At 40.0% G+C, this 22,015-nt stretch overlaps 1 protein-coding gene across 3 annotated transcripts in view; it reads right to left on the bottom strand.

Moving 5' to 3' along the window:
- arap2 (ArfGAP with RhoGAP domain, ankyrin repeat and PH domain 2) overlaps positions 1-22,015 on the bottom strand; it is a 216,028-nt gene that overhangs the window by 56,563 nt on the left and 137,450 nt on the right. For all 3 annotated transcript variants that reach the window (XM_048599096.1, XM_048599090.1, XM_048599102.1), the window contains 5 exons: positions 21,547-21,734; positions 18,948-19,054; positions 12,933-13,132; positions 9,132-9,217; positions 2,485-2,667 (listed from right to left, as the gene is read on the bottom strand). In XM_048599096.1, the coding sequence (XP_048455053.1) occupies positions 2,485-2,667; positions 9,132-9,217; positions 12,933-13,132; positions 18,948-19,054; positions 21,547-21,734 (764 nt within the window). The remainder of the gene's footprint in view (positions 1-2,484; positions 2,668-9,131; positions 9,218-12,932; positions 13,133-18,947; positions 19,055-21,546; positions 21,735-22,015) is intronic.

Here is a 22,015-nt window from a genome sequence, read left to right as displayed (position 1 = left end):
CAACACACACAATGCCATGCAATGGAACATCTGCAATTTTAAGAATTTTTATGTCAGAAACTAATTTAATCTCACATAAGTGATTTAAACCAGGGCACTATCCAGTTTCTGTTATGACCATATCATCCACTATGAGCAGAAAATGCTGTAAACCCTGCCAGTCAATGATCATGGAGAGGACACATAAGCTACACTTTTAATATGAAGGCTTTTCTTCAATGCTAAAGGAGATCTGGATGGACATATTAAAACTTTGGCCTATATAGTCTCCAACTACAATATCCCTATCACCCTTCTCTAGTCTGTCTGCGCAACATTTTTATTGAATTCCACTCCTTTGTTTAAATTAAAAAGGTGACAATGTTGGAATCCATATCAAGCCCAAATATGCCTATCTACTTGAAAAGGCACATTAAAATATTATGTCTGGTTCTAGAGAATTCAGATTTTGCTTTGCATGGATTTATGGGTGTGTGCGTGCTGCTTCTTGATAACATTCTGCTTTTATTTCCCAATCCGCTTCATGTATTTCGGCTTTTGATAACCTGTGCCTGCAGCATGAAATTTTCCCTTCTCCCCACACGCCACTGTGCAAATGTTAAGGAGAGGCTTTTTTTTTGGATCTTAAATATGGTGAATATGATTTTCCAAAATAAAGGTAATAATTCTACAAATTGAGAGTTTTCTTAGTCAATTTATTAAAATTAACTATGTGGTCTGTTAAAAGTTAATATATTTTAATTAAGCCAACAGAAAAGATTTTTTAAAAAATCAGCTCAGGCTACGCAATATTTAGACTGCTTGACTATTTGTTTTTGTTTCAGTTTTTTTTTAAATTATTTATGGGATGAAGCCATTACTGCTAGGTTAGCAATTATTGCACATCCCAGAGGATAGTTAAGAGATAACCACATTGCTGTGCTTCTAGAGTCACACGTAATCCAGATCAGTTTAGGACAGCAATTTCCTCCCTAAACGATATTAGTGTGCCATATAGGATTTTCCTGACAGTTAACAATGGTTTCATGGTCATTATTAGACTCTTCATTCTAGTTTTTAACTGAACTCAAATTCTGCTGTGGCATAATTCAAAGACAGGTCCCCAGAATATTACCTGGGTTTCTGGATTAACAGCCCAGTGAAAACACCACTAGTCCATTGTCTCAGCAGATTTTCAGCAAGTCTTATTTATTTGTCTCAAAGAAGTTTTAACAATGAGTGGTGCAACAAGAAAAATGTCCTCTATTTGGATGTAAAAGGGTAGGTTATTTTTCACCTCTCCTCATTAACTATTGCTATTTTAAAGGCAATATGAATAAAACATATCATATTTCTCTGCCAGAGCCACCTAAAGAAAGATCTTTTGTATTTCTAGGAGCATCAGTTGCTAAGGCGAGTAAGTCAGTGTTAAAAAAAAATTACTTGTAGCGACAGCACCAAAGTAGAAGCCGTCTAATAGCAAGAAATAACTATGGAGGGTGATGTGGTGGCTCAGTGGTTAGCTCTGCTGCCTCACAGCACCAGGGTCACGGGTTCAATTCCAACCTTGGGCAACTGTCTATGTGGAGTTTGCACATTCTCCCTATGTTGCAAGTTTGCTCCAGTTTCCTCCCACAGTCCAAAGATGTGCAGATTAGGTGGGTTGGCTATGCTAAATTGCCCATAGTGTCTAGGGTGGGAAATGCAGGGATAGGGTAGGGGGTAGGGGGTAGGATGCTGTTCAGTGAGTTGGTATGGACTGAATGGCCTGCTTCCACACTGTAGGAATTCTATGAAGGTAAGGTAACTTACGTCTCAACTGAAAACTTTACATTGGCAAGTATACCAAATGGTTTGATTTTAATCACCTTGGTTATAGCACAAAATATCTTTTCCAGTTTGGACTATGTGGTTGATGATTGCTAATTGAGGTTAAAGTGCAACACTTGATAATGTTAAAGACTCATTGCATCATGTGCAATACTTTAATTCCTTAGAAGCATTCCTGTGCATATATTTGCTCTAGTGTTAACAGGAAAAGGTGGGATGGGGTAATGAAAAGCAAATTTCTCACGACAAGAGAAAAAGCAAAACTACAAACTTATCTCCTGGAAATGTTGTAGTATTTCATGAAAATTAGTTTGAAAATATCACTAATAGTCTTAAAAGCTAATAAGCAATAGAGTTAGAAACTTAACACAAAGAAAAAAATGCCAATGCACTTACAGATGCAAGCACAGGGCTAACACACATCTGTGTAAAAAGAAAACATCATATTTAAGAGAACACCAACTTATACCATTGAAAGAGCAAGTGTCAGTTTGCTTGGCATTGAATAAGGCGAATAAATAAGGTACATTAGAAACATCTTATTTTGGTACTTTTTTCCACATGAAGCTGCACTTTTTTTCAAAATTCACCAAAGTAGTACAAGCTGAACTTTAAGAGACAATATCAGAAAGCATGGAGTAATGCAAATATTGTTTTGGGAGGGACTTGCATTACCTTGTTTAATTCTTCTTGGTTTAGAAAAGATGAGAGTTTTCTTCGAAATTTTCCTTCTTTGTATTTTTGAGTGATGAATTCAAGACGATAGTTTGGTGGTGCATCCATATCCAATTCTTCACCCGCTTTGAGATTGGCTGCCCAAAAGGCATTGGCTATTTTGTTTCCTACAACAATGAAAAGCTGCAAATCAAGCAAAAGGCACAGCTATTAAAAAAAAACATTGGCACCAGTACTTTTTGGCACAAATATGTCAATTTGCTTTCGACTTCAAAATTCAACTTTTTGTTTATAAAACACTTTGGGCAGAATTTTTGTTTAACCCGAGGTGAGTAATTTGAGTATATAAATTTTGCAGCTCGCTGCTCCTGCCTTGGGACAAGTGTACGGAATGGCACAATCCATATTCCAGGGTGGGGTGGAGGGAATGTGATCGGAGTTGGCAATGCTGCCTCTTGTCGCAGATCCAAGGTGACTGCAGGAGTTGACAAGTACTGAGATAATTTATCTTAAAGGTCTCAGTTGTCTCATGTTTTCTGAGGCGTCTTTCGTTGGAGGGAACGATGGCTCAGTAGTTAATGCTGCTGCCTCACAGTGCCAGGGACCTGGATTTGATTCCAGCCTCAGGTGACAGTTTGTGCAGAGTTTCTCATGTCTGTGTGGGTTTTTGCCAGGTGCTGACGTTTCCTCCCACAGTCCAAAGACGTGCAGATTCGGTAGATTGGTTATGGCAAATGTGGGTTTACAGGGATAGAGTGGGATGCTGTTTCGGGGGTCAGTGCTGAATGGCCTCTTTCTGCATTGTAAGGTTTCTACGATGTTTCTAGTTATTCTTTCATACATTAGGCCCTCTAGCCCTAACCCTCCATACTGCAGCATAATCTCTTAGGATCCCTTATGTATTCCAGGCCAAATCATGCTCCCCAACTACCACCATTTGTCATAAGCTATCCATGCCTACTCACATACTATCACCCACCATGGGCAGATGTCTGGAGCCATGTGGAGATGAAATAAAATTAAAATCTAAATATTTATCATACTTTTCAGTATAATAAACAACTACTCCCATTCATAAAGGCCTATTCAAAATTAAAAAAAAACCTCAAGTAGTTAAGCCGCGATGAAAATAAATACAGTTGCATTCACCACTCATGTCAGAGTAATTAAAATGGTGAACTTACATTCCAACCACTCTCCCCCCAGAACAATGGGAAAATTGTAGATTGTGAAAAGCAGGCAATCATTAATAATTATACAATAACCATCCTTGAACAAATGTCAGTGAATGGCTTTTGTAACTACTACAGCAAATTTTTTTCAACTGTCATTGACAGTGTTATCAGCAGGTATAAATTGGCTTCCCCCTTTTTAACCCCATCAAGTGATCACAAAGAAAATTTTAATATTATTATTAGCACACAACAATTTCACACCTTTATTGATTTATTGTTTGCTAGGCCAAAATTATGGCACCATTTACAAGGTTTACAATTTTATTGCCAACTAACGCTGATAAAATAAAGCATTGCATTTGTATAATAATTTGCAAGTATCTGGCGTAAAAGGTTGCCTGCAACCATTCAGCTTGAAAAGACAATCAAGCCAAACTCAGGTGTGCACAAATGAACAATATTTCAGAAACTACTTAGCAGAATGGCAGAGAGAAAGAAAAATTGATTCGTAATGACAAGAACTGAAAGATATTCTTCTAGTTTCTGCCACATCATCTCGAAAGCCAGCACTGAAGATACAGCAGATTAGAGACATTCATTTGCCTAGAGCTTAAGAATTGTACAAATTTTGTTCCTGCTAAGGACACAAGACATCAACTAACCAGCTGTGGTCTCAGCTTTAAATAAAACAAATTGATTCTAAGAACTATTGAAACTGCATATTTTTACCTTCCTGTTATACGTTGCGCAAAAATTTTATATGTGTTTATGTACATGTTAGATAACACAGATATAAAATTTTTGCGCAACGTATAATAGAAAGATAAAAATATGCAGTTTCAATAGTTCTTAGAATCAATTTGTTTTATTTAAAGCTGAGACCATAGTTGGTTAGTTGATGTCTTGTGTCCTTAGCAGGAACAAAATTTATACAATTCTTAAGCTCTAGGCAAATGAATGTCTCTAATCTGCTGTATTTTCAGTGCTGGCTTTCGAGATGACGCGGCAGAAACTAGGAAAATATCTCTCAGTTCTTGACATTACAAATCAATTTTTCTTTCTCTCTGCCGTTCTGCTAAGCAGTTACTGACATATTGTTCATTTGTGCACACCTGAGTCTGGCTTGATTGTCTTTTCAAGCTGTATGGTTGCAGGCAAACTTTTATGCCAAATATTTGCAAATTATTGTACAAATGCAAATGAAAACAAGACATCAGAGTTTCTTGACTCCCAACTCAATTGACTGATTTCAATGTGTTTAGAAAGAATAATAATTTAGTTCAAACAGTTCTACCTACAGCACATGGACTACACCAGTGCAAAGTGGCAGCTCACCACCACCTTTACAAGGGCAACTAGGGACGGGCAATAAATGTTGACCCATGATGCCTACATCCCAAGAATGAATAAAAAAAGTGATTTAATCCATATTGGTTTCCTGAATTTGCCTCAATCTGTGATCATTGCAACTATTCTAGGTCCATGTTTCTTCTCTTTTAAAAATCATAGCAATCCATTAAGATCTTGTGTACTGAAATTAGATAACAGAAATTAAAAATTGACAGTCCCGTGTCTACCACTCTCATAACAAAAGGCAGGCTAGTTTTTATTCCACTTCCTAAAGCATTGAGGAGTCAAATAAGATCACAACTTGATAGTTCTACAGTTCTACATATCCCTCATGCCCTTTAGATCTCAAACACTGCTGGATAAGGCCCGTGGGATTTGTCTCAACTCAGCACAGAGTTCAAATGACCAGGCTGAGTTTGGCTTTCCCTAATGTGTCAGACACACCCCATTCCATTTTCTCAACCTAAAAAATGGGATCTGTAAAATGTGCACGTGAGGCTTCTGGATTTGTGTTCTATCCTCTATTTCTAAAGTTCGACAAAGTCTCCACAATGCTTTGAACATCCAGCAATTTTCCTGAAAATATTATGGAGCTAAAGTAACAAATTATAGCCGGTCTACAAGAATTAGATTGCAACTCTGCAAGCTCTTTCCACATTGTACATTGTTAATGTTTTGAAGTGAAATAGATCCCATTTATGAGTCACAAAACCAACATGATTGCAGGCTGAGGTAAAACGTGACAATAATCAGTGAGTCATGGGACATACTGTGACTATAAATTTATCATCATTAAAACATAGCATGACTTATTAAGTGCTTCTTGGGCACTACTAGACACTTTCTTTCTAGTTAAATCTACAATAGTCACCTTCAGTGGTCTATTATTACCATTTTGTCTCTCTAAAGTATACAATCTAATTATCACGCTAACTACTTGGTCAGAGTGAATATGTAACCATCTTAGTGAACAGACTGCAGAATGGTGTCAAAGGAACTCATGATCAATTGGGAGGGATGAGTAACATTATGCCAGTAGGCTTCTTAATATTTCATAAAGACTGCATTACGAACCCCAGAAACTTTCTAACGGTTCGATTTACTTTTTCCCAAATGTGGAAATTATGCTCAGGAAGCACATCTGTGAATCATGGTAAAACATGACACAGGCAACAGAATGAAAATCAATTACTATCAGTCATTGACACACTCAAGTAAGTATTGAATTTACGTAGAATGCTGAATATATCAATGTATTTTGGGAAATAGCATCCAAGTCAACAGCTATAAGTTGCAGTGGTAAAGACTAACAGAGGGTCAAAACACAAACTAAAAACCAAGGTTAGTGCGATTATAAAACACCGCAGTTAGCCAATTGCTGAAAAGATATTACTGGCCTTTGACAAGTTGCAGAGATAAGGCCAGACCCTACTGCAATCTTAGATTGTCAAGAATGAGTAAAGAAGTTGCATCTGCAAAAAAGGGAAAGAGATTGTAACAGAATCAGCAAAATGAGGAAGCTGGTAACTAAGATCATCAATATTTCAGAGATCACAAAAATCACCAAGATCACAGGAATCACAAAGATCACTGAAACCTCTGTGTGTTCAAGCAACCTCAAGCCCAACATTGGACATTCTAAATAAAAACCAAAAGAACTGTGGATGCTGTAAATCAGGAACAGAAAACAAAGTTGCTGGAAAAGCTCAGCAGGTCTGGCAGCATCTGTGGAGGAGAAAACAGAGTTAACGTTTCGGGTCCGGTTCTGAGGAAGGGTCACCGGACCGGAAACATTAACTCTGTTTTCTCCTCCCCAGATGCTGCCAGACCTGCTGAGCTTTTCCAGCAACTTTGTTTTGTATTGGACTTTCTAAATTGACACACAGCCAGAGAAATCAGCCCTGACAGAAAATTCATCAAACTAAATTAAATAGCAGCCAGCAGCTATCGGTTACAGAGAGACAGTGGTAATGAAGGTTAAAGAGGTTACAAAGGTTCAAGGGGAACAATTCACAATCAACCTGAGAGCTATAGAGTGAAGTGTTGATCAGACATTCTGGCATCTTGACTGCCTGAGTATCTGCACCTTCTATCTCCCGGCATGGCAACTATGAAGAGTGTGGGTGCAACTGCATTGGATGATCTGAACCCAGCTCATGACTTCATTGGCTAAAGGTCACTGAATATTCTGGAAGATAATGGACGAGGGTGGATAAGAACACACACTTAGACACCACGCCATCTATGAAGGCTCAGTGAAGATCCAGTGAAGACACAGTGATAACTTAACGAAGACTCTCAGGGAAGACTTATGAGAAAACAGTGCAGCAATCCAAGAAGACCCAGGAGGAGATCTGCCCTGACTAGCAAGACCCACCTTCATGGAAGACAGCCAGTCCTACATCAGAGAGGAAGGAGATTCTAATGACTTAGCTCAAACATGTGGATTTTTGCAGGTAATGTCCCTTCTCAGACTGATAGAGCGAGATAGAGAGTAAAAATTCTGGAATTTGGGAAATGCTCACATGATGTTTTAATAAGGAATATTTTGTTAATAAAATTGAGTTGAAACACAAACTGAATTCTGTATCCCTTTGTTCATCTCACCAACAAGTATGTATGGCTAAGTGTTTTTAATATATAAGCAGGTTGAAATACGCAAAGTACAGACAACATCAGGAAACATAAAGATAACTAGGACCTCAGGGACTGCAAAAATCATCAAGAACGGAGGGATCACTGACATCACCAAGACCTCAGGGATGATAAATATCACCAAGACAATAGTGATCACAATGATCACTAAGACAATAGGGATCATAAAGATCACCAAGATCATTCAAATCACAAAAATCACAGAGATCACCAAGACCATAGAGATCATGAAGATTACTAAGAGTACCCATGTCCTGTGAAGAACTCATCTGGCCTCAGTTCATCTACCACTGAACTTTTATACCTTGCTATTTTCCTTTACAATTAGACATGACTATTTCAATGCACTCTTGGCTAGCCCTCATGTGTTATTCTCTATAAATCTGAGGTCAGAATATATTCTACTCATAACTTAAGTCCTAAGTTATGAGTCCTAACTCATATCTTAAGCACTGTCCCCTATCACCACTCACCTACATTAGCTCCCAGTTAGCAATGTCTCAAGTTTAAAATTCACATTTGAAAATATAATTCTTATTTATGAGTTCCTCCACGGTCAGGCCCCGACTCCACCACTATAAACTCCCCCAGTTCTGGAACTTGGCAGAGCGGAGTACTGTTTCATCAGTGTTGGAAGGGCAATAAGTGGCGACCAGCAAGAGATTTTATCTTCCATGTTATGAAACCTCATGCTCAGAGAAGGTACTGAATTCCAATTTCCCAAACCTTAAAATCAGAAAAATTGGTTGAATTTACACAAGAGATGATGACACAGCTTGAAAGCTGTTTCATTAGGATAGGAGATGAAGAGTGACATGCCTGCAGAAGAATCAGCTTGTCTCTACTCTGTTTGACACAATAAGGCAGCATTACCATGAAGGTGGTTGGTTCAAAGTTCTGAAGAAGGGTCATTGGACCTGAAACGTTAATTCTGTTTTGTCTCCGCAGATGCTACCTGGCATGGTGAAATTCTCCATTTGTTTTTGTACTGTGAAGATGCTCAGTTCATATTGGCCGTTGGCTGATGTTTCGGTGATGGGAAAGGGAAAATACCCTCAAGCTTTCGCAAAGTGGTACTTGTGCCATTTCTTGGATTTTCCCAATGAGAACTTTTGGGGCTGTATAATTCCTGATATTAGGAAACCATACATTTAAGAAGACTGGTACTTATTTGGTATTTGATTGTCTCATAATCCCCAATATATTTCAATTTGTTTTATTTTAATGTACATAAACTCGTGCAAGGCACTGAAACAAATTTGTATCAGTCTAATTTGTCAGTTTCTGAACAAAAAGGAGGTTGCAGGATGTAACATGAAGTTAACATGATTTAGAACAACTAAAAATAAGTGGGCAAGTTGGTCAAAATGCACTTGATCTTTTCCAAACAATTCTCCTGGTCCCAATTAAACTATAAAAAGATGTTTTTTAGAAGAATACATTTGTTATTGTGAGATGGTTTCTTACCTCAACAAGTTCGTTACTCCAAATACTGGTATCCAACTTCAAACTACGAATTTTGGAAATATTAGAACCCAGTGATCGATGTTGACCTGGTTTTATTCAAACACAAATATAAATACATGTTATTATTTACTCATTCAGATTGACAAAAAAAAAGCAAGAAGATATTTTTTCCAATTTGTTAGTTTTGAATTTCAGTTTTCATAATTCATGACAAAAACTCTTTATTGGTATTAACTTTTCTATATTTTGAGAGCGAGTTTGCTTATATATAAGGCTGCATTTAATTAATTTCCTAATCTCCACAAGAGCAAATATCTTTCAATTTCAAATCTGAAGAAAGTTATGCTTTTGATCAACAAAAAAAAAATTTCATGCACTTTTAATGCACATAATGGGTTTTCTTTGTTCATTCATAGGACGTGGGTACTGTTGGCTGTGCCAACATTTAATGTCTATTTTTAGTTACCCTCGAGAAGGTGGTGATGAGCTGCAATTACCTGGTGTTAGTAGTCCCATAATTCTGTTAGGGAGGGAGCTTCAGGAGTTTGATCCAGAAACACAGAAGGAACAGTGCTATATCTCCAACTCAGGATGGTGTCTGGCTTAGAAGGGAAATTGGAGGTGATCATTTTCACATATGTGCTGGCATTGCTGTTCTACATGGAAGTGGTTGTGGGTTTGGAAGATGCTGTCTAAGGAGCTACCACTACTGCTGAGTGTCAGTGATCAGTGGGGGAATGAATATTTGTGGAACTGGTGCCAATCAAGTAGATTACTTTTGGCTGGGTGGTATCAAGCTTCTTTATTTTATTCATCCACAGGATGTGAACATCTCTGGCTAGGCCAGCATTTATTGCCTATCTCTAATTGCCCACAGGGCAAATAAGAGTCACCCATATCACTGTGGATCTGGAATCACACATAGGCCAGAACAGGTAAGGATGGCAGTTACCATTCCTAAAGGGTATTAGTAAATTTGACGGTTTTTTTTTCAACAAATGACAATGATTTCATGGTCATCAGTACAGTCTTCTTTCCATCATCTGCCAAAGTGGGATTTGAACCCAGATCTCCAGAACATGATGTGGGTCGCTGGATTAACATTCAAGTGATAATAGCACGAGGACATCCCTCCACCCCCGCTAAAATGGTGATGCAGCTGCACTCATCCAGCAAGTGCCAAATATTCCATCACAGTCCTGACTTGCTCCATACAGATATTGGACAGGATTTGTGGAGTCATTTGGTGAGTTACTCACTGCAAGATTCCTAGTCTCTGGTCTGTTCCTGTAGCCACAGTATTTATATATGGCGAGGCTAGTTCAGTTTCTAGTCATTGGTAACCTCTAGAATGTCAATAATGGGGATTCAGTTATGGCAATGCCATTGAATCATGGGCAATGATTAGATTCTCTCATGTTGGAGTTGGTCACTGCACTTGTGCAGCACAAATGTTAATTGCCAATTGTCATATCATCCAGATCTTGCTGCATTTGTAGATAAACTGTTTCAATATGTGAGGTGTTGCAAATGGTGTTAAGCATTAGGCAATTATTTGTTTCGTTAGAAATTGTTCCTGCCATTCAAGTCACTAAATGTTCGAGGAGTTAACTTGATTTTTCTTTCAACAAATAAATGAAATTGGATGTTCCAACTTCATTAGAAAAACAATCCTCATGTCCAGGCACATTATTCAATTTGTCAAGCCACCGTACAGTTATTGGCAGCAGATTTGCAGCACGGTGGCTCAGTGGTTAGCACTGCTGCCTCACAGCGCCACGGACCCGGGTTCGATTCCACCCTCGGGTGACTGTATGTGTGGAGCTTGCACATTCTCCCCGTGTCTGCGTGGGCTTCCTCCATGTGCTCTGGTTTCCTCACACAGTCCAAAGATCTGCATGCTAGGTGGATTGGCCACGCTAAATTGCCCATAGTGTTCAGGGCTGTGTAGGTTAGGGTTTGGGTCTGGGTGGGATGTTCTGAGGGTCGGTGTGGACTTGTTGGGCCAAAGGGCCTGTTTCCACACTGTAGGCATTCTATGATGAGGTTTATGAATAGGATAAATCTGATACTTTTTGTATGCATGTTTTTTGTGTGTTTGCTATAAGTTACAGTTTATTTTTGGGATGTTTTAAATTGGACACAAAGCATTGAAACACTGGCTATATGATTGACGTCTGTGTTATCTGAATTTGGCTGTGACAATGCTTTTGGTGGAATATGATTGGAAAGAAAAGATGAAATTTCAGAAAATGTTTTTTTATATTTGATGAACAAAAATGAAGAATAACTTATTTGGAAAGGGGAAAAGTACTAACAACTGAAAAATGTTACTAACGTTAGGCCTCGATCGTCACAATATAAACTAAAGGCTCAACAGCATGACAGGCATTCTGAGGCAATTTGGATGCTTTGACTAACCAAAACAAGCCAGTCAGGTTACAGCTCAAGCTTTCAGAAAAGATCCTTTCAAAATTAGAAACTCAAAATCTTCCATCAACACGTATAATCATACAATCTAACTTTTTAAAAAAATTGACATGAAAAATCTATACAAACAGGACAAGGGGAATTTGCATAATTTCTTCAATTAGTGCAATTGTTGGACTCTCAGTTTGAATCTGGGATTCTGACCAGCTTTATGTGTGAGGGCTGATCTGATGAACTGAATTGTGAACCAGTGATGAAGACTGCACAACAGAAGAGTGTAAGTGGCTTTGGATGGAACTAACTTGCAGTCCCCAATTGTTGCACATGCTCAGCCAATTTTGCTAATATCACTGATATTACTGGCAGAAATTCTACTGTTTTATCATCAGGTCACTCGTCATCCATTCATTTAGGATTCAGATGAGTTTGCAATGAATTAGCAATAATCCATTGTGAGCACATTCAAGGAAATCCCTAGCAAATATATTTGCCTGACCAAATTTGACTTTTTTTTGTCACTCATTGGACGTGGTGTCATGGGTTGATCAGCATTTATTGCTCATCCCTAGTTGCCTTTGAGAAGGTGGTGGTGAACTGTTTTTTCAAACTGCTGCAGTCCACGTGCTATAGGCAGACCCACAATGCCCTTAGGGAGGGAATTCTGGGATTTTGACTCAAGTGAAGGGTATTCCATCAAGGTCCCAACTTGTGCCTTGACGATGGTGGACAAGTCTTGGGGAGTCAAGAGGTGAGTTACTCACGACAAGATTCCCAACCTCTGATCTGTTCTTGATGCACAGTATTCATAAGGCTGATCTAGCTCAGTTTCTGGTGAATGGCAGCCATCATAATGTTGATAGTGAGGAATTAGGTGATGGCAGTACCTTTAAACGTCAAGGAGAAATGTCAGGTTCTCTCGTGTTAGAGACAGTCACTGCCCAACCCTTGTGTGGCACAAATGTTAGTTGTCACTTATTAACGCAAACCTCAATGTTTTACTGCACATGAGGACTACTTCTGTATCCCTGAGGAGTTGTGAATGATGCTGGGAATTACGTAATGATCAGCTAACATCCCCGATTCTGACATCACAAAGGTGGATTGAGGATAACTACAATATTTTCTAGTAGCTGATAAGAAGTTATCCACAAAGAAAGGAATCTCCAAGTCCAAAGTGGCTCCTGTTAAGTTTCAACATATAGGATCTATTTAGCTGGCAACTTCAGCCGTCTGAAGCACACACTAGCTAATTCATAGACACAGAAGACAGCATACTGAAGGGTTAGTAAATGCCAGCAAACTTGAATACCTACAAAAGCACAAAAGAAGACATTATGATTTGTGCAGCTTCCCTTTATCTTCTTTCCTTACCTGCACATTTTTTGCAGATGACAACACCGAGATTGATGGATGCCCATTCAGGATCTGGTGCACGGCAATCTGCGCAGTTTCTGTTAGACTCGTTGAACCAGATCTTCTCTGCCACTTCATAATCTGACAGGCTTTCTGCTATCGATCCTTGCATAGCTTCAATCCATTCTTGTTTCTCGCGTTCAGATTCCGCTGTGAAGCTGAAATATTGATTTTTCCATTTCATTTTTAATTATCTAGACTAATAGTACAATGCCATATTACTCTCACTGTATAAAAAAACTGGGAAAAGTAATACCTATTTTACACTGGCAGTATTTTATAACCGACATGCTATCGTAAAACAATATATGCACCATTTATAACATGAACATTCCATAAGTATTTATAAAGCTGTCGTAAATATTTAGGTACTAGTTACCTGGGATGTTAAAAGCATTTCAATTGCACTCTCTCCACCTCTTAGTACTTGAAAGAACTTAAACAAAAAGCTACTATTCCCTAAAATACTGCTTCCCATGTAATAATTCAAAAATATTCATTGAAATATCTTTCTGAGTAAAATTATTATGAAGGTTCTGGCATAGTAGATTATTACTTTCCGACTTTTCTTACTCTAGATTATTTCAGCTTTCATATTTTAAAGGGCACTCTCATGAGCAAGTTCTAATTCCCTACCTTTCGTTTTGAGGTTATCTTACACTGCTTAAGTTCCAGGTAAGCTTTTGGTAACAATTATAAAGTCATAGAATCACACAGCATGGAAACAGACCCTTCAGTTCAACTCGTCCATGCCGACCAAATTTCCCAAACTAAACTAGTCCCACTTGCCTGCGTTTGGCCCATATCCCCATAAACCTTTTCTATTCATGTACTTATCCATATGTCTTCTTAGTTAATGTTTCACGATGAAAACAAGTTGTTTAAAATGATGAACAAGCACATAATAGAACTGTATTTTTTCTCTAAATCTTTTTGCAAGAGAAAGTCACTTACCTTTGGGTACAGAAACTAGAAAAAAATCATCACAGGTAATGCTGTGGGGGCCCAAGTTCAAATCCCACCATGGAAGATGATGAAAATGTAATCAAAAGAAAGCTAACATCAAGGCCTTAATGAAGATCATGAAACCATTGTCAACTGTTTTAGAAACTCATTTGATTCACTAATATCCTTTAGGGAAGGAAAATGCCCATGTGACCTGCAATAATGCGCTGATTTGTAATTGAAATGCCAAAGTATCAACCACTGAAAAGTCTCACAAAAGGAAATAAAAACGATAGACCACCTGACATTCACTCATGTACTAGAAATCACAAGTAATGCACCCCAGCTCATATGGTAATGTTGCGTAACTAGCATCTGCTCCAAAATTGGGAGCAATGTCCCTCAGACTATCAAGAAATATCCTGATATAGTTAAATTCTCAGAATCATACCTTACACGAATGTAGCAGGCTACCCCAACTTAGCATTTTATAAGTATGTTAAGAGTAAGACTGTTACCATGTAATGAGGGGGTAATCTGTGCGCGGAACCAGAGAACATGGCTGAGGTCTTAAATAAATACTTTGCATCTGTATTCACAAAGCAGAAATACACTGTTGCTGTGGTTTTTAGTTGGGATGGCAAGGAACATGTTAAGATTAATAAGGAGGAGGAATTAGATGTTTTAGTGGGCACAAAGGTACATAAATCCTCAGGGCTTGATAAGGTGCATTCCAGGATACCATGAGTAGCCAGGGAGGAGATTGCTGGGGCCCCAGCAGATATATTTAATACTTCATAAAAGCAGAAAGAAATGCAGATCTTGTAAATCAGAGAAAAAAAAATAGAAATTGCTGGAAAAGCTCAGCAGGGCTGGCAACATCTGTGGAGAGAAATCAGAGTTAATGTTTTGGATCAAGCCCCAGGTGGAGTGCCACATGACTGGAGAATAGCTAATGTGGTTCCTTTTGTTCAAGAGGGCAGCAGGAATAGGCCAGTTAATTACAGACCAGTTAGTCTGACAACTGTGGATGGAGAAATTATTGGAAAAACAAATGACGGACACGATTAATCAACACTTGGAAAGGCAGGGATTGATCAGGGATCATCAGCATAGATTTACTTGAGGAAGATCCCGTCTGATTAATTTAATTGTTTGCTTTTTTGAAAATGTGACTAAATGTATTGATGAGGCTAGTGCAATTGATGTGGTTTGCATGGGCTTCAGTAAGGCCTTCGACAAGATCTCACATGGAAGTTGATCCAAAAGGTAAGAGCCCATGGGATCCAAGACCAGTTGGCAAAGTGGATCCACAATTGGCTTGCAGATAGGAGGCAAAGGGTGATGGTGCAGAGTTGTTTTTGTGATTAGAAGCCTATGGTCAGCGGTGTACAGCAGTGATCAGCGATGGGTCAATCAAGGTGTAATCTGTGTTCTAGGACCCCTAGTTCCACAGCAAAAAAACCACCAGAGATGACCATGATGCACTTAGGAGACAAGCTCCACATTATGGAGTTGACCCTTTTGTCCTTTGGGAAACCAGAGACAGATGATAAATGGTCCTTTATTGGCGAAATCCACATCCTATGGAATATATATTTACCAGGTACAGCATTCTTTAAGTCCCTATTTTAGTAACTGACTGATGCTATGTTTTAGAAATTACACAAATTGACACATTTAGGTGGCTTTATATCCATAAATTTGCTGCATCTAGCACATTGGAAATTATGACAGAAATCTGTAGTAAGGGAGTTCCATTATCATTAGAGATAGTAGGAACTGCAGGTGCTGGAGAATCCGAGACAACAAGGTGCAGGGCTGGATGAACACAGCAGGCCAAGCAGCATCATAGGAGCAGAGAGGCTGACGTTTCGGGCCTAGACCCTTCATCAGAAAAGGGGGAGGGGAAGGGGGTTTTGAAATAAATAGGGAGAGAGTGGGAGGCGGATAGAAGAGGGATAGAGGAGAGGATAGGTGGAGAGGAAACAAACAGGTCGAAGAGGCGGGGATGGAGCCAGTAAAGGTGAGTGTAGGTAGGGAGTTAGGAAGGGGATAGGTCAGTCCAGGGATGACGGACAGGTCAAGGGGGCGGGATGAGGTTGGTCGGTAGGAGATGGAGGTGCGGCTTGAGGTGGGAGGAGGGGATAGGTGGGAGGAAGAACAGGTTAGGGAGGCAGGGACGAGCTGGACTGGTTTTGGGATGCGGTAGGGGGAGGGGAGATTTTGAAACTTGTGAAATCCACATTGATACCATTGGGCTGCAGGGTTCCCAAGCGGAATATGAGTTGCTGTTCCTGCAACCTTCGGGTGGCATCGTTGTGGCACTGCAGGAGGCCCAGGATGGACATGTCGTCTGAGGAATGGGAGGGGGAGTTGAAATGGTTCGCGACTGGGAGGTGCAGTTGTTTATTGCGAACCGAGCGTAGGTGTTCTGCAAAGCGGTCCCTGAGCCTCCGCTTGGTTTCCCCAATGTAGAGGAAGCCACACCGGGTACAGCGGATGCAATATACCACATTGGCAGATGTGCAGGTGAACATCTGCTTGATGTGGAAAGTCTTCTTGGGGCCTGGGATGGGGGTGAGGGAGGAGGTATGGGGGCAGGTGTAGCACTTCCTGCGGTTGCAGGGAAAAGTGCCGGGTGTGGTGGAGCTGGAGGGGAGTGTGGAGCGGACAAGGGAGTCACGGAGAGAGTTGTCTCTCCGGAAAGCAGATAAGGGTGGGGAGGGAAAGATGTCTTTGGTGGTGGGGTCGGATTGCAGATGGCAGAAGTGTCGGAGGATGATGCGTTGGATCCGGAGGTTGGTGGGGTGGTACGTGAGGACGAGGGGCATTCTTTTTTGGTTCTTATTGCGTGGACGGGGTGTGAGGGATGAGGTGCGGGAGATGTGGGAGACACGGTTGAAGGCGTTCTCGACCACCGAGGAGGGGAAGTTACGGTCCTTGAAAAACGAGGACAACTGAGATGTACGGGAGTGGAATGCCTCATCCTGGGAGCAGATGCGGCGGAGGCGAAGGAATTGGGAATAGGGGATAGCATTTTTGCAGGAAGGTGGGTGGGAGGAGGAGTATTCTAGGTAGCTGTGGGAGTCGGTGGGCTTGAAATGAATATCGGTTTCTAGGTGGTTGCCCGATATGGAGACAGAGAGGTCCAGGAAGGGGAGAGAGGTGTTAGAGATGGTCCAGGTAAACTTAAGGTTGGGGTGGAAGGTGTTAGTGAAGTGTATGAACTGTTCGAGCTCCTCGTGGGAGCACGAGGCGGCGCTGATACAGTCATTATCATTACATACATTATGGAGCCCAATAGAATTGTTGAACCTTTGGGCACAGCTTTCAAGAGTAGTTGTTGTGAAGGCAATACATTTCCAAAATCAACTGTGCCATTGAGCATGTTTAGTGCGTTAATTAAGCAGTCCCACAGTTCCTCAGATTTTTAAATTTTATTCTAATGATCTGTCGTTGAGATGCTGAGTGTGTAGTTAATATTCACTATAGATCACCTCCCGCTTCTTTTCTTAAAGATATAAATTCAGGAAATTCAATAGGTTTTTAAGTGTAAAATCTGTATAAAATATGTATGTATGTGTAATCTGTACAAAGTACAACTAATGTGTTGTATAATAGATCTGTATTTTTGCCGTATGCAGAATTGTATAACAAAATGCAATTTGGTCCAAAGTAGAGTTTAAGGAGAGAAGATCATACATTATGTAATTCATACACTCATTTAAAAGAAAACAGCTTGCCGACACTACAAAACAGTCCATTTTTTTTAGCAACCATTTGTTCTAGTCCCAACATAAGTCAATAAAGCTAAGTCATTAAAGAAATAGGACAACTAAATGCTGCAAGAAAGGTTAGTTCTATGTGGCTTTCAAAATCATACTTTCCTGCACGTACAAAGGTAAAGTAGAAGATTATTCACAATATCCTGTTCTGGTTTATGCTCTTGAAATTACAGGCAATTTTTATCAACCTTACAGAGTTGCACAATTATGGTTGTGCTACCATTGGCACAGAAACTCCAAAGCCCATGGTGCACATTACTCTGACAGCAAATAGAATACAAGTGTCACACAACCCCCTCACGTATTTATTTTTATAAATGTATCAAACATGTTTTTATACACAGCTCTTGAACTTCACTGCTTTGGGAGTTCTTACCCATTTTAGCTGCTGTTAATTTATTTTTCCTCCTGAAATAATTATATCGCACCGACTTCCAATGGTGAATAAAAAAATGCATTACTGTTATTGTAATTTGATGGATACTTCTCCCCCAGTATTGATGTAAAATGCTGCAGAAATCCAAATAAATAAACTGACTGATGTGTTTTTAGCTGTGTGGAATGGTGTAGTTATAATTACTTAGACCATAAGATATCGGAGCAGAATTAGGCCTTTCAGTCCAACAAGTCTGCTCCACCATTCGATCATGGCTGATATATTTCTCAATCCTTTTCTCCTGCTTTCTCCCTGTAAACCATTATTTCCTTATTAATCAAAAACCTATCTCTGTCCTAAATACACTCAATGACTTGACCTCTACAGCCCTCTGCAGTAATGAGTTCCACAGATTAACCACTCTCTGGCTGAAGAATTACCTCCTCATCTCAGTTCTAAAGGGTCATCTCTTCACTCTGAGGCTGTGCCCTCAGGTCCTAGTCTCTCCTGATAGTGGGAACATCTTCTCCATATCCAATGTATGAAAGTAATAAGTTAAAATGCACAATTTAGTTCTGCAATCCATTAAGATCTGGCCTAAGACAACTCCAAAACCTCAGCAATGTGATTGTTTATCAATTGCCCCCTGAAACAGCCAATATGTCACTAAGCACAAGGGCAATTAAGGAGCAACAAGAAATGCTGTCCTTGTCAGCAACAGCCACATCCTATTAAAGAATAAAAGGGGTGTCCTTTATAACTACATAATTCTCAAAGCAATACAGTAAAACACACTGTGACCATTAATTTCATTGGACCATATAACAGAGGGACGAAATTGGAGCAACTTTAAAAAGAATTTACCTGAAATTTCGGAATGGAGTAGATAGTTCAAAGCTTTTACGATCAATATCTTTGACTGTTGCCACATTTGTGTTAACCATTGTGATACCAATTCCACCCTTAAAATCCTTTAAAATGAAAGAAAAAGTTAAAATTTCATTTCTAATGTAATCTGATGGCTATCAAGCAGTTGTATAAATATTCATGGATTCCAGTTTTCTAAAGGCATTCATTCAGCATTTATTCAGATGCATCCCATGATTTTTTTTGCAAGTTACATTAAGACATATCACTGATGTTTATATTTACGTTGACCTTTGAAGCCTTCAAAGAAAACAAATTACTCCACGGATAGAGATCAACTTGTATACACATTATAAACATGAAATGCTACTTAATACAGGTGATCACCAGTTTGAAAAGCCATCTTCAACCAATTCACATCCTAAAGTCCCATGAACCTTTTAATGGAGGGGATGGCCCAGTGGTATTATTGCTAGTCTATCAATCCAGAGAAATAGGCAATATTCTGGGGATCTGGATTCAAATCCTGCCATGGCAGGTGGTGGAATTTGAATTCATTAAAAAAAAAATCTGGAATTAAGAGCCTAATGGTGACTATGAAATCATTGCTGACTGTCCAGAAAAACCCATCTGGTTCACTGGTGTCCTTTAGGGAAGGAAATCTGCCATCCTCACCTGGTCAGGCCTACATGTGACTCCAGAGCCACAGCAATGTGGTTGATCCTTAATGAGGGAGGAAGCAAACTTCAGGCAGCACCCCCTTCCTGTCCTATTGTGATGGAGAGAATGAGAATCCTCTTAGACGGAGAGAGAGGCAGGCATTCAGGGAGATGAAAGTGGGCAGCACAGCTGGTTCCTTTGTTGCAGGTAAGGAGTGACTGCATAGGCAGCACAGAGGGCACACAGGGTTAGTGGTATCAGGATTTGAGGCAGGTAACAGCAAGTGAGGGAGAAGGCATTGAATGTGATCGAAGGAGTGACTGAGTCTGAGCCTTGGTGGGTGTTAGGAGTAGTAGAACAGATAGAGTGTGAGGTAGCAGAGAGATTGTGGTGACACTTGAGCTGTTGAAGTGAAGAAGGTCATGGACCTTCTCCCAAAATTTGTAAACATCCTGCCAGACTGAGGCTGCACTGACATGAGTGGCAACCTCGGACAAAGTTGGCATGGTCTAGCTGTTGTGGTCTCCACTGCTGGTCCTGGAGGTAGAGGATGTCCCATCACTGCACCACCTTGTTCAGCAGGACATCCCTTCAGGACCCTGCCCACAAAGCTGAGCACCAAATTCATATTTGCCTGCTACGTCCAGGACAAATGTCAGGATTAAAAAAAAACCATGCAGAAGCTTGGCACCATCCAGGACAAAGCAGCCCGCTTGACGGGCAACGTATCTACAAGCATCCTCTCACTCCACCACTGTTCAGTAGCAGCAGAGTGTCCCATCCCCACGATGCACTGCAGAAATTCACCAAAGATTATTAGTCAGCACCTTCCAAACCCCCGACCACTTCCTGCTGAAAGGACAAGGGCAGCAGATGCGGGGGAACACCACCACCTGCAGGCTCCCTTTCAAGCCACTCATCGTCCTGACTTGGAAATACCTGGTTGTTCCTTCACTGTCACTGAGGTCAACTCCTGGGATTCCCTCCCTCCCCTGTTGGTCTACTTACTGCACATAGACTGCAGCAGTTTAAGAAGGCAGCCCACCACCACCTTCTCAAGGGGAACGAGGGACGGGCAATAAATGCTGGCCCAGCCTGTGACTCCCACATCCCACGAGTGAATAAAAAATAACACTAGAACCTGCAAGTGAGGGTCTGCACCACGTAACAATTAACAGTTGAAAGGTAGCCTATAATTTTGGATTTGTTAGTTGGCAGAGCGATGATCTTTTCTAGATTCCTCTCAAGATGTTATTTTCATCTTTCCTTCGTGCTGTAGAAGACTTCCTGTAGAAGTCAACTCTTAAATATTTACCTCAAAAAACTAGACTCAAAGATTTGACATTTACACAGATTTATATAGCAATTATGTGTTTTTACTAGATCGCATGCGACACTAACAGAAACTGTATGTCTAATGCGAAGAGAACATAAGAAATCGTAGCAGAAGTAGGCCAGAGACCCTCCAGTCTGCCCCACCATCCCACTGTTCAACAAAATCATGCCGACCAATCCCAAATTCCCAGCCATGCTAAAATTCAATTGCCCTTCTTAAGTACTTGTTGCAACTGCATTCTAATGCTTTGTGTTTCCCGAGTCCGATTTTCAAAAGAAGATTTCTCTTTTTTTCTCTCTCTCTCTTTGGCACAACAAATTCCAGAGCGGCAGTTTAACCAGATTTTCATCTAGCAGCTATCAGAGAGGAAGCACCTTCAAGTATAATCATGTGCTCCCTGGATTAATTGCTTTTAGAATTGCCAGGTACAGCAAATACAGTTATCCAGTGTACCAGCTTCTCAAGATCATATAGAGCAGAAAACTATTTGACACTACTTTGTTTTCAAATCAAGTGAACCACTTTGGCTGCATGGAATGGATTGGTTGACCGATGTAGTGAATTATAAAGAACTGGAGTTGACTAAATATTGAGTCTTACCTGCTCACTCTTATACAGCCATATGATGCTGCCTCGCAATACAACAAAGATTCGAGATTTGTAGCCCCTTAGCTCAAGATAACCAAATTTATCAGTTGTAACAGCACATCGAGGATTCAATTGAGAAAATATGTTAGACTGTAATTTTAATGCAGTGAGAAGTGTGTCCATCCAGTCATCTCGATCACCTATCAAAGGAAACCACAGGAATTCAACCAATCTTATCCAATCACAATATTCTAAAGTGCTTGTTTTTACTTTTTGGAATTCATCAATCAGAATACATTTATTTAAAACAAAACTAGGTGGAGATGACAACAGGAATTAAGAAACAAGTGTTCAGTTTCCAGTTTTATACATCAAATTTCTTAACAAACAACAATGACAGTTATAGTTAGAATATGTTGCAGAGATAGTAGGAGCTGGCGATGCTGGAGAATCTGAGATAACAAGGTGTAGAGCTGGATGA

The sequence above is a fragment of the Rhincodon typus genome, chromosome 1, assembly GCF_021869965.1.
Source record: "Rhincodon typus isolate 14 chromosome 1, sRhiTyp1.1, whole genome shotgun sequence".
Taxonomy (NCBI): domain Eukaryota; kingdom Metazoa; phylum Chordata; class Chondrichthyes; order Orectolobiformes; family Rhincodontidae; genus Rhincodon; species Rhincodon typus.
This window is presented reverse-complemented; position numbering and strand designations above follow the sequence as displayed.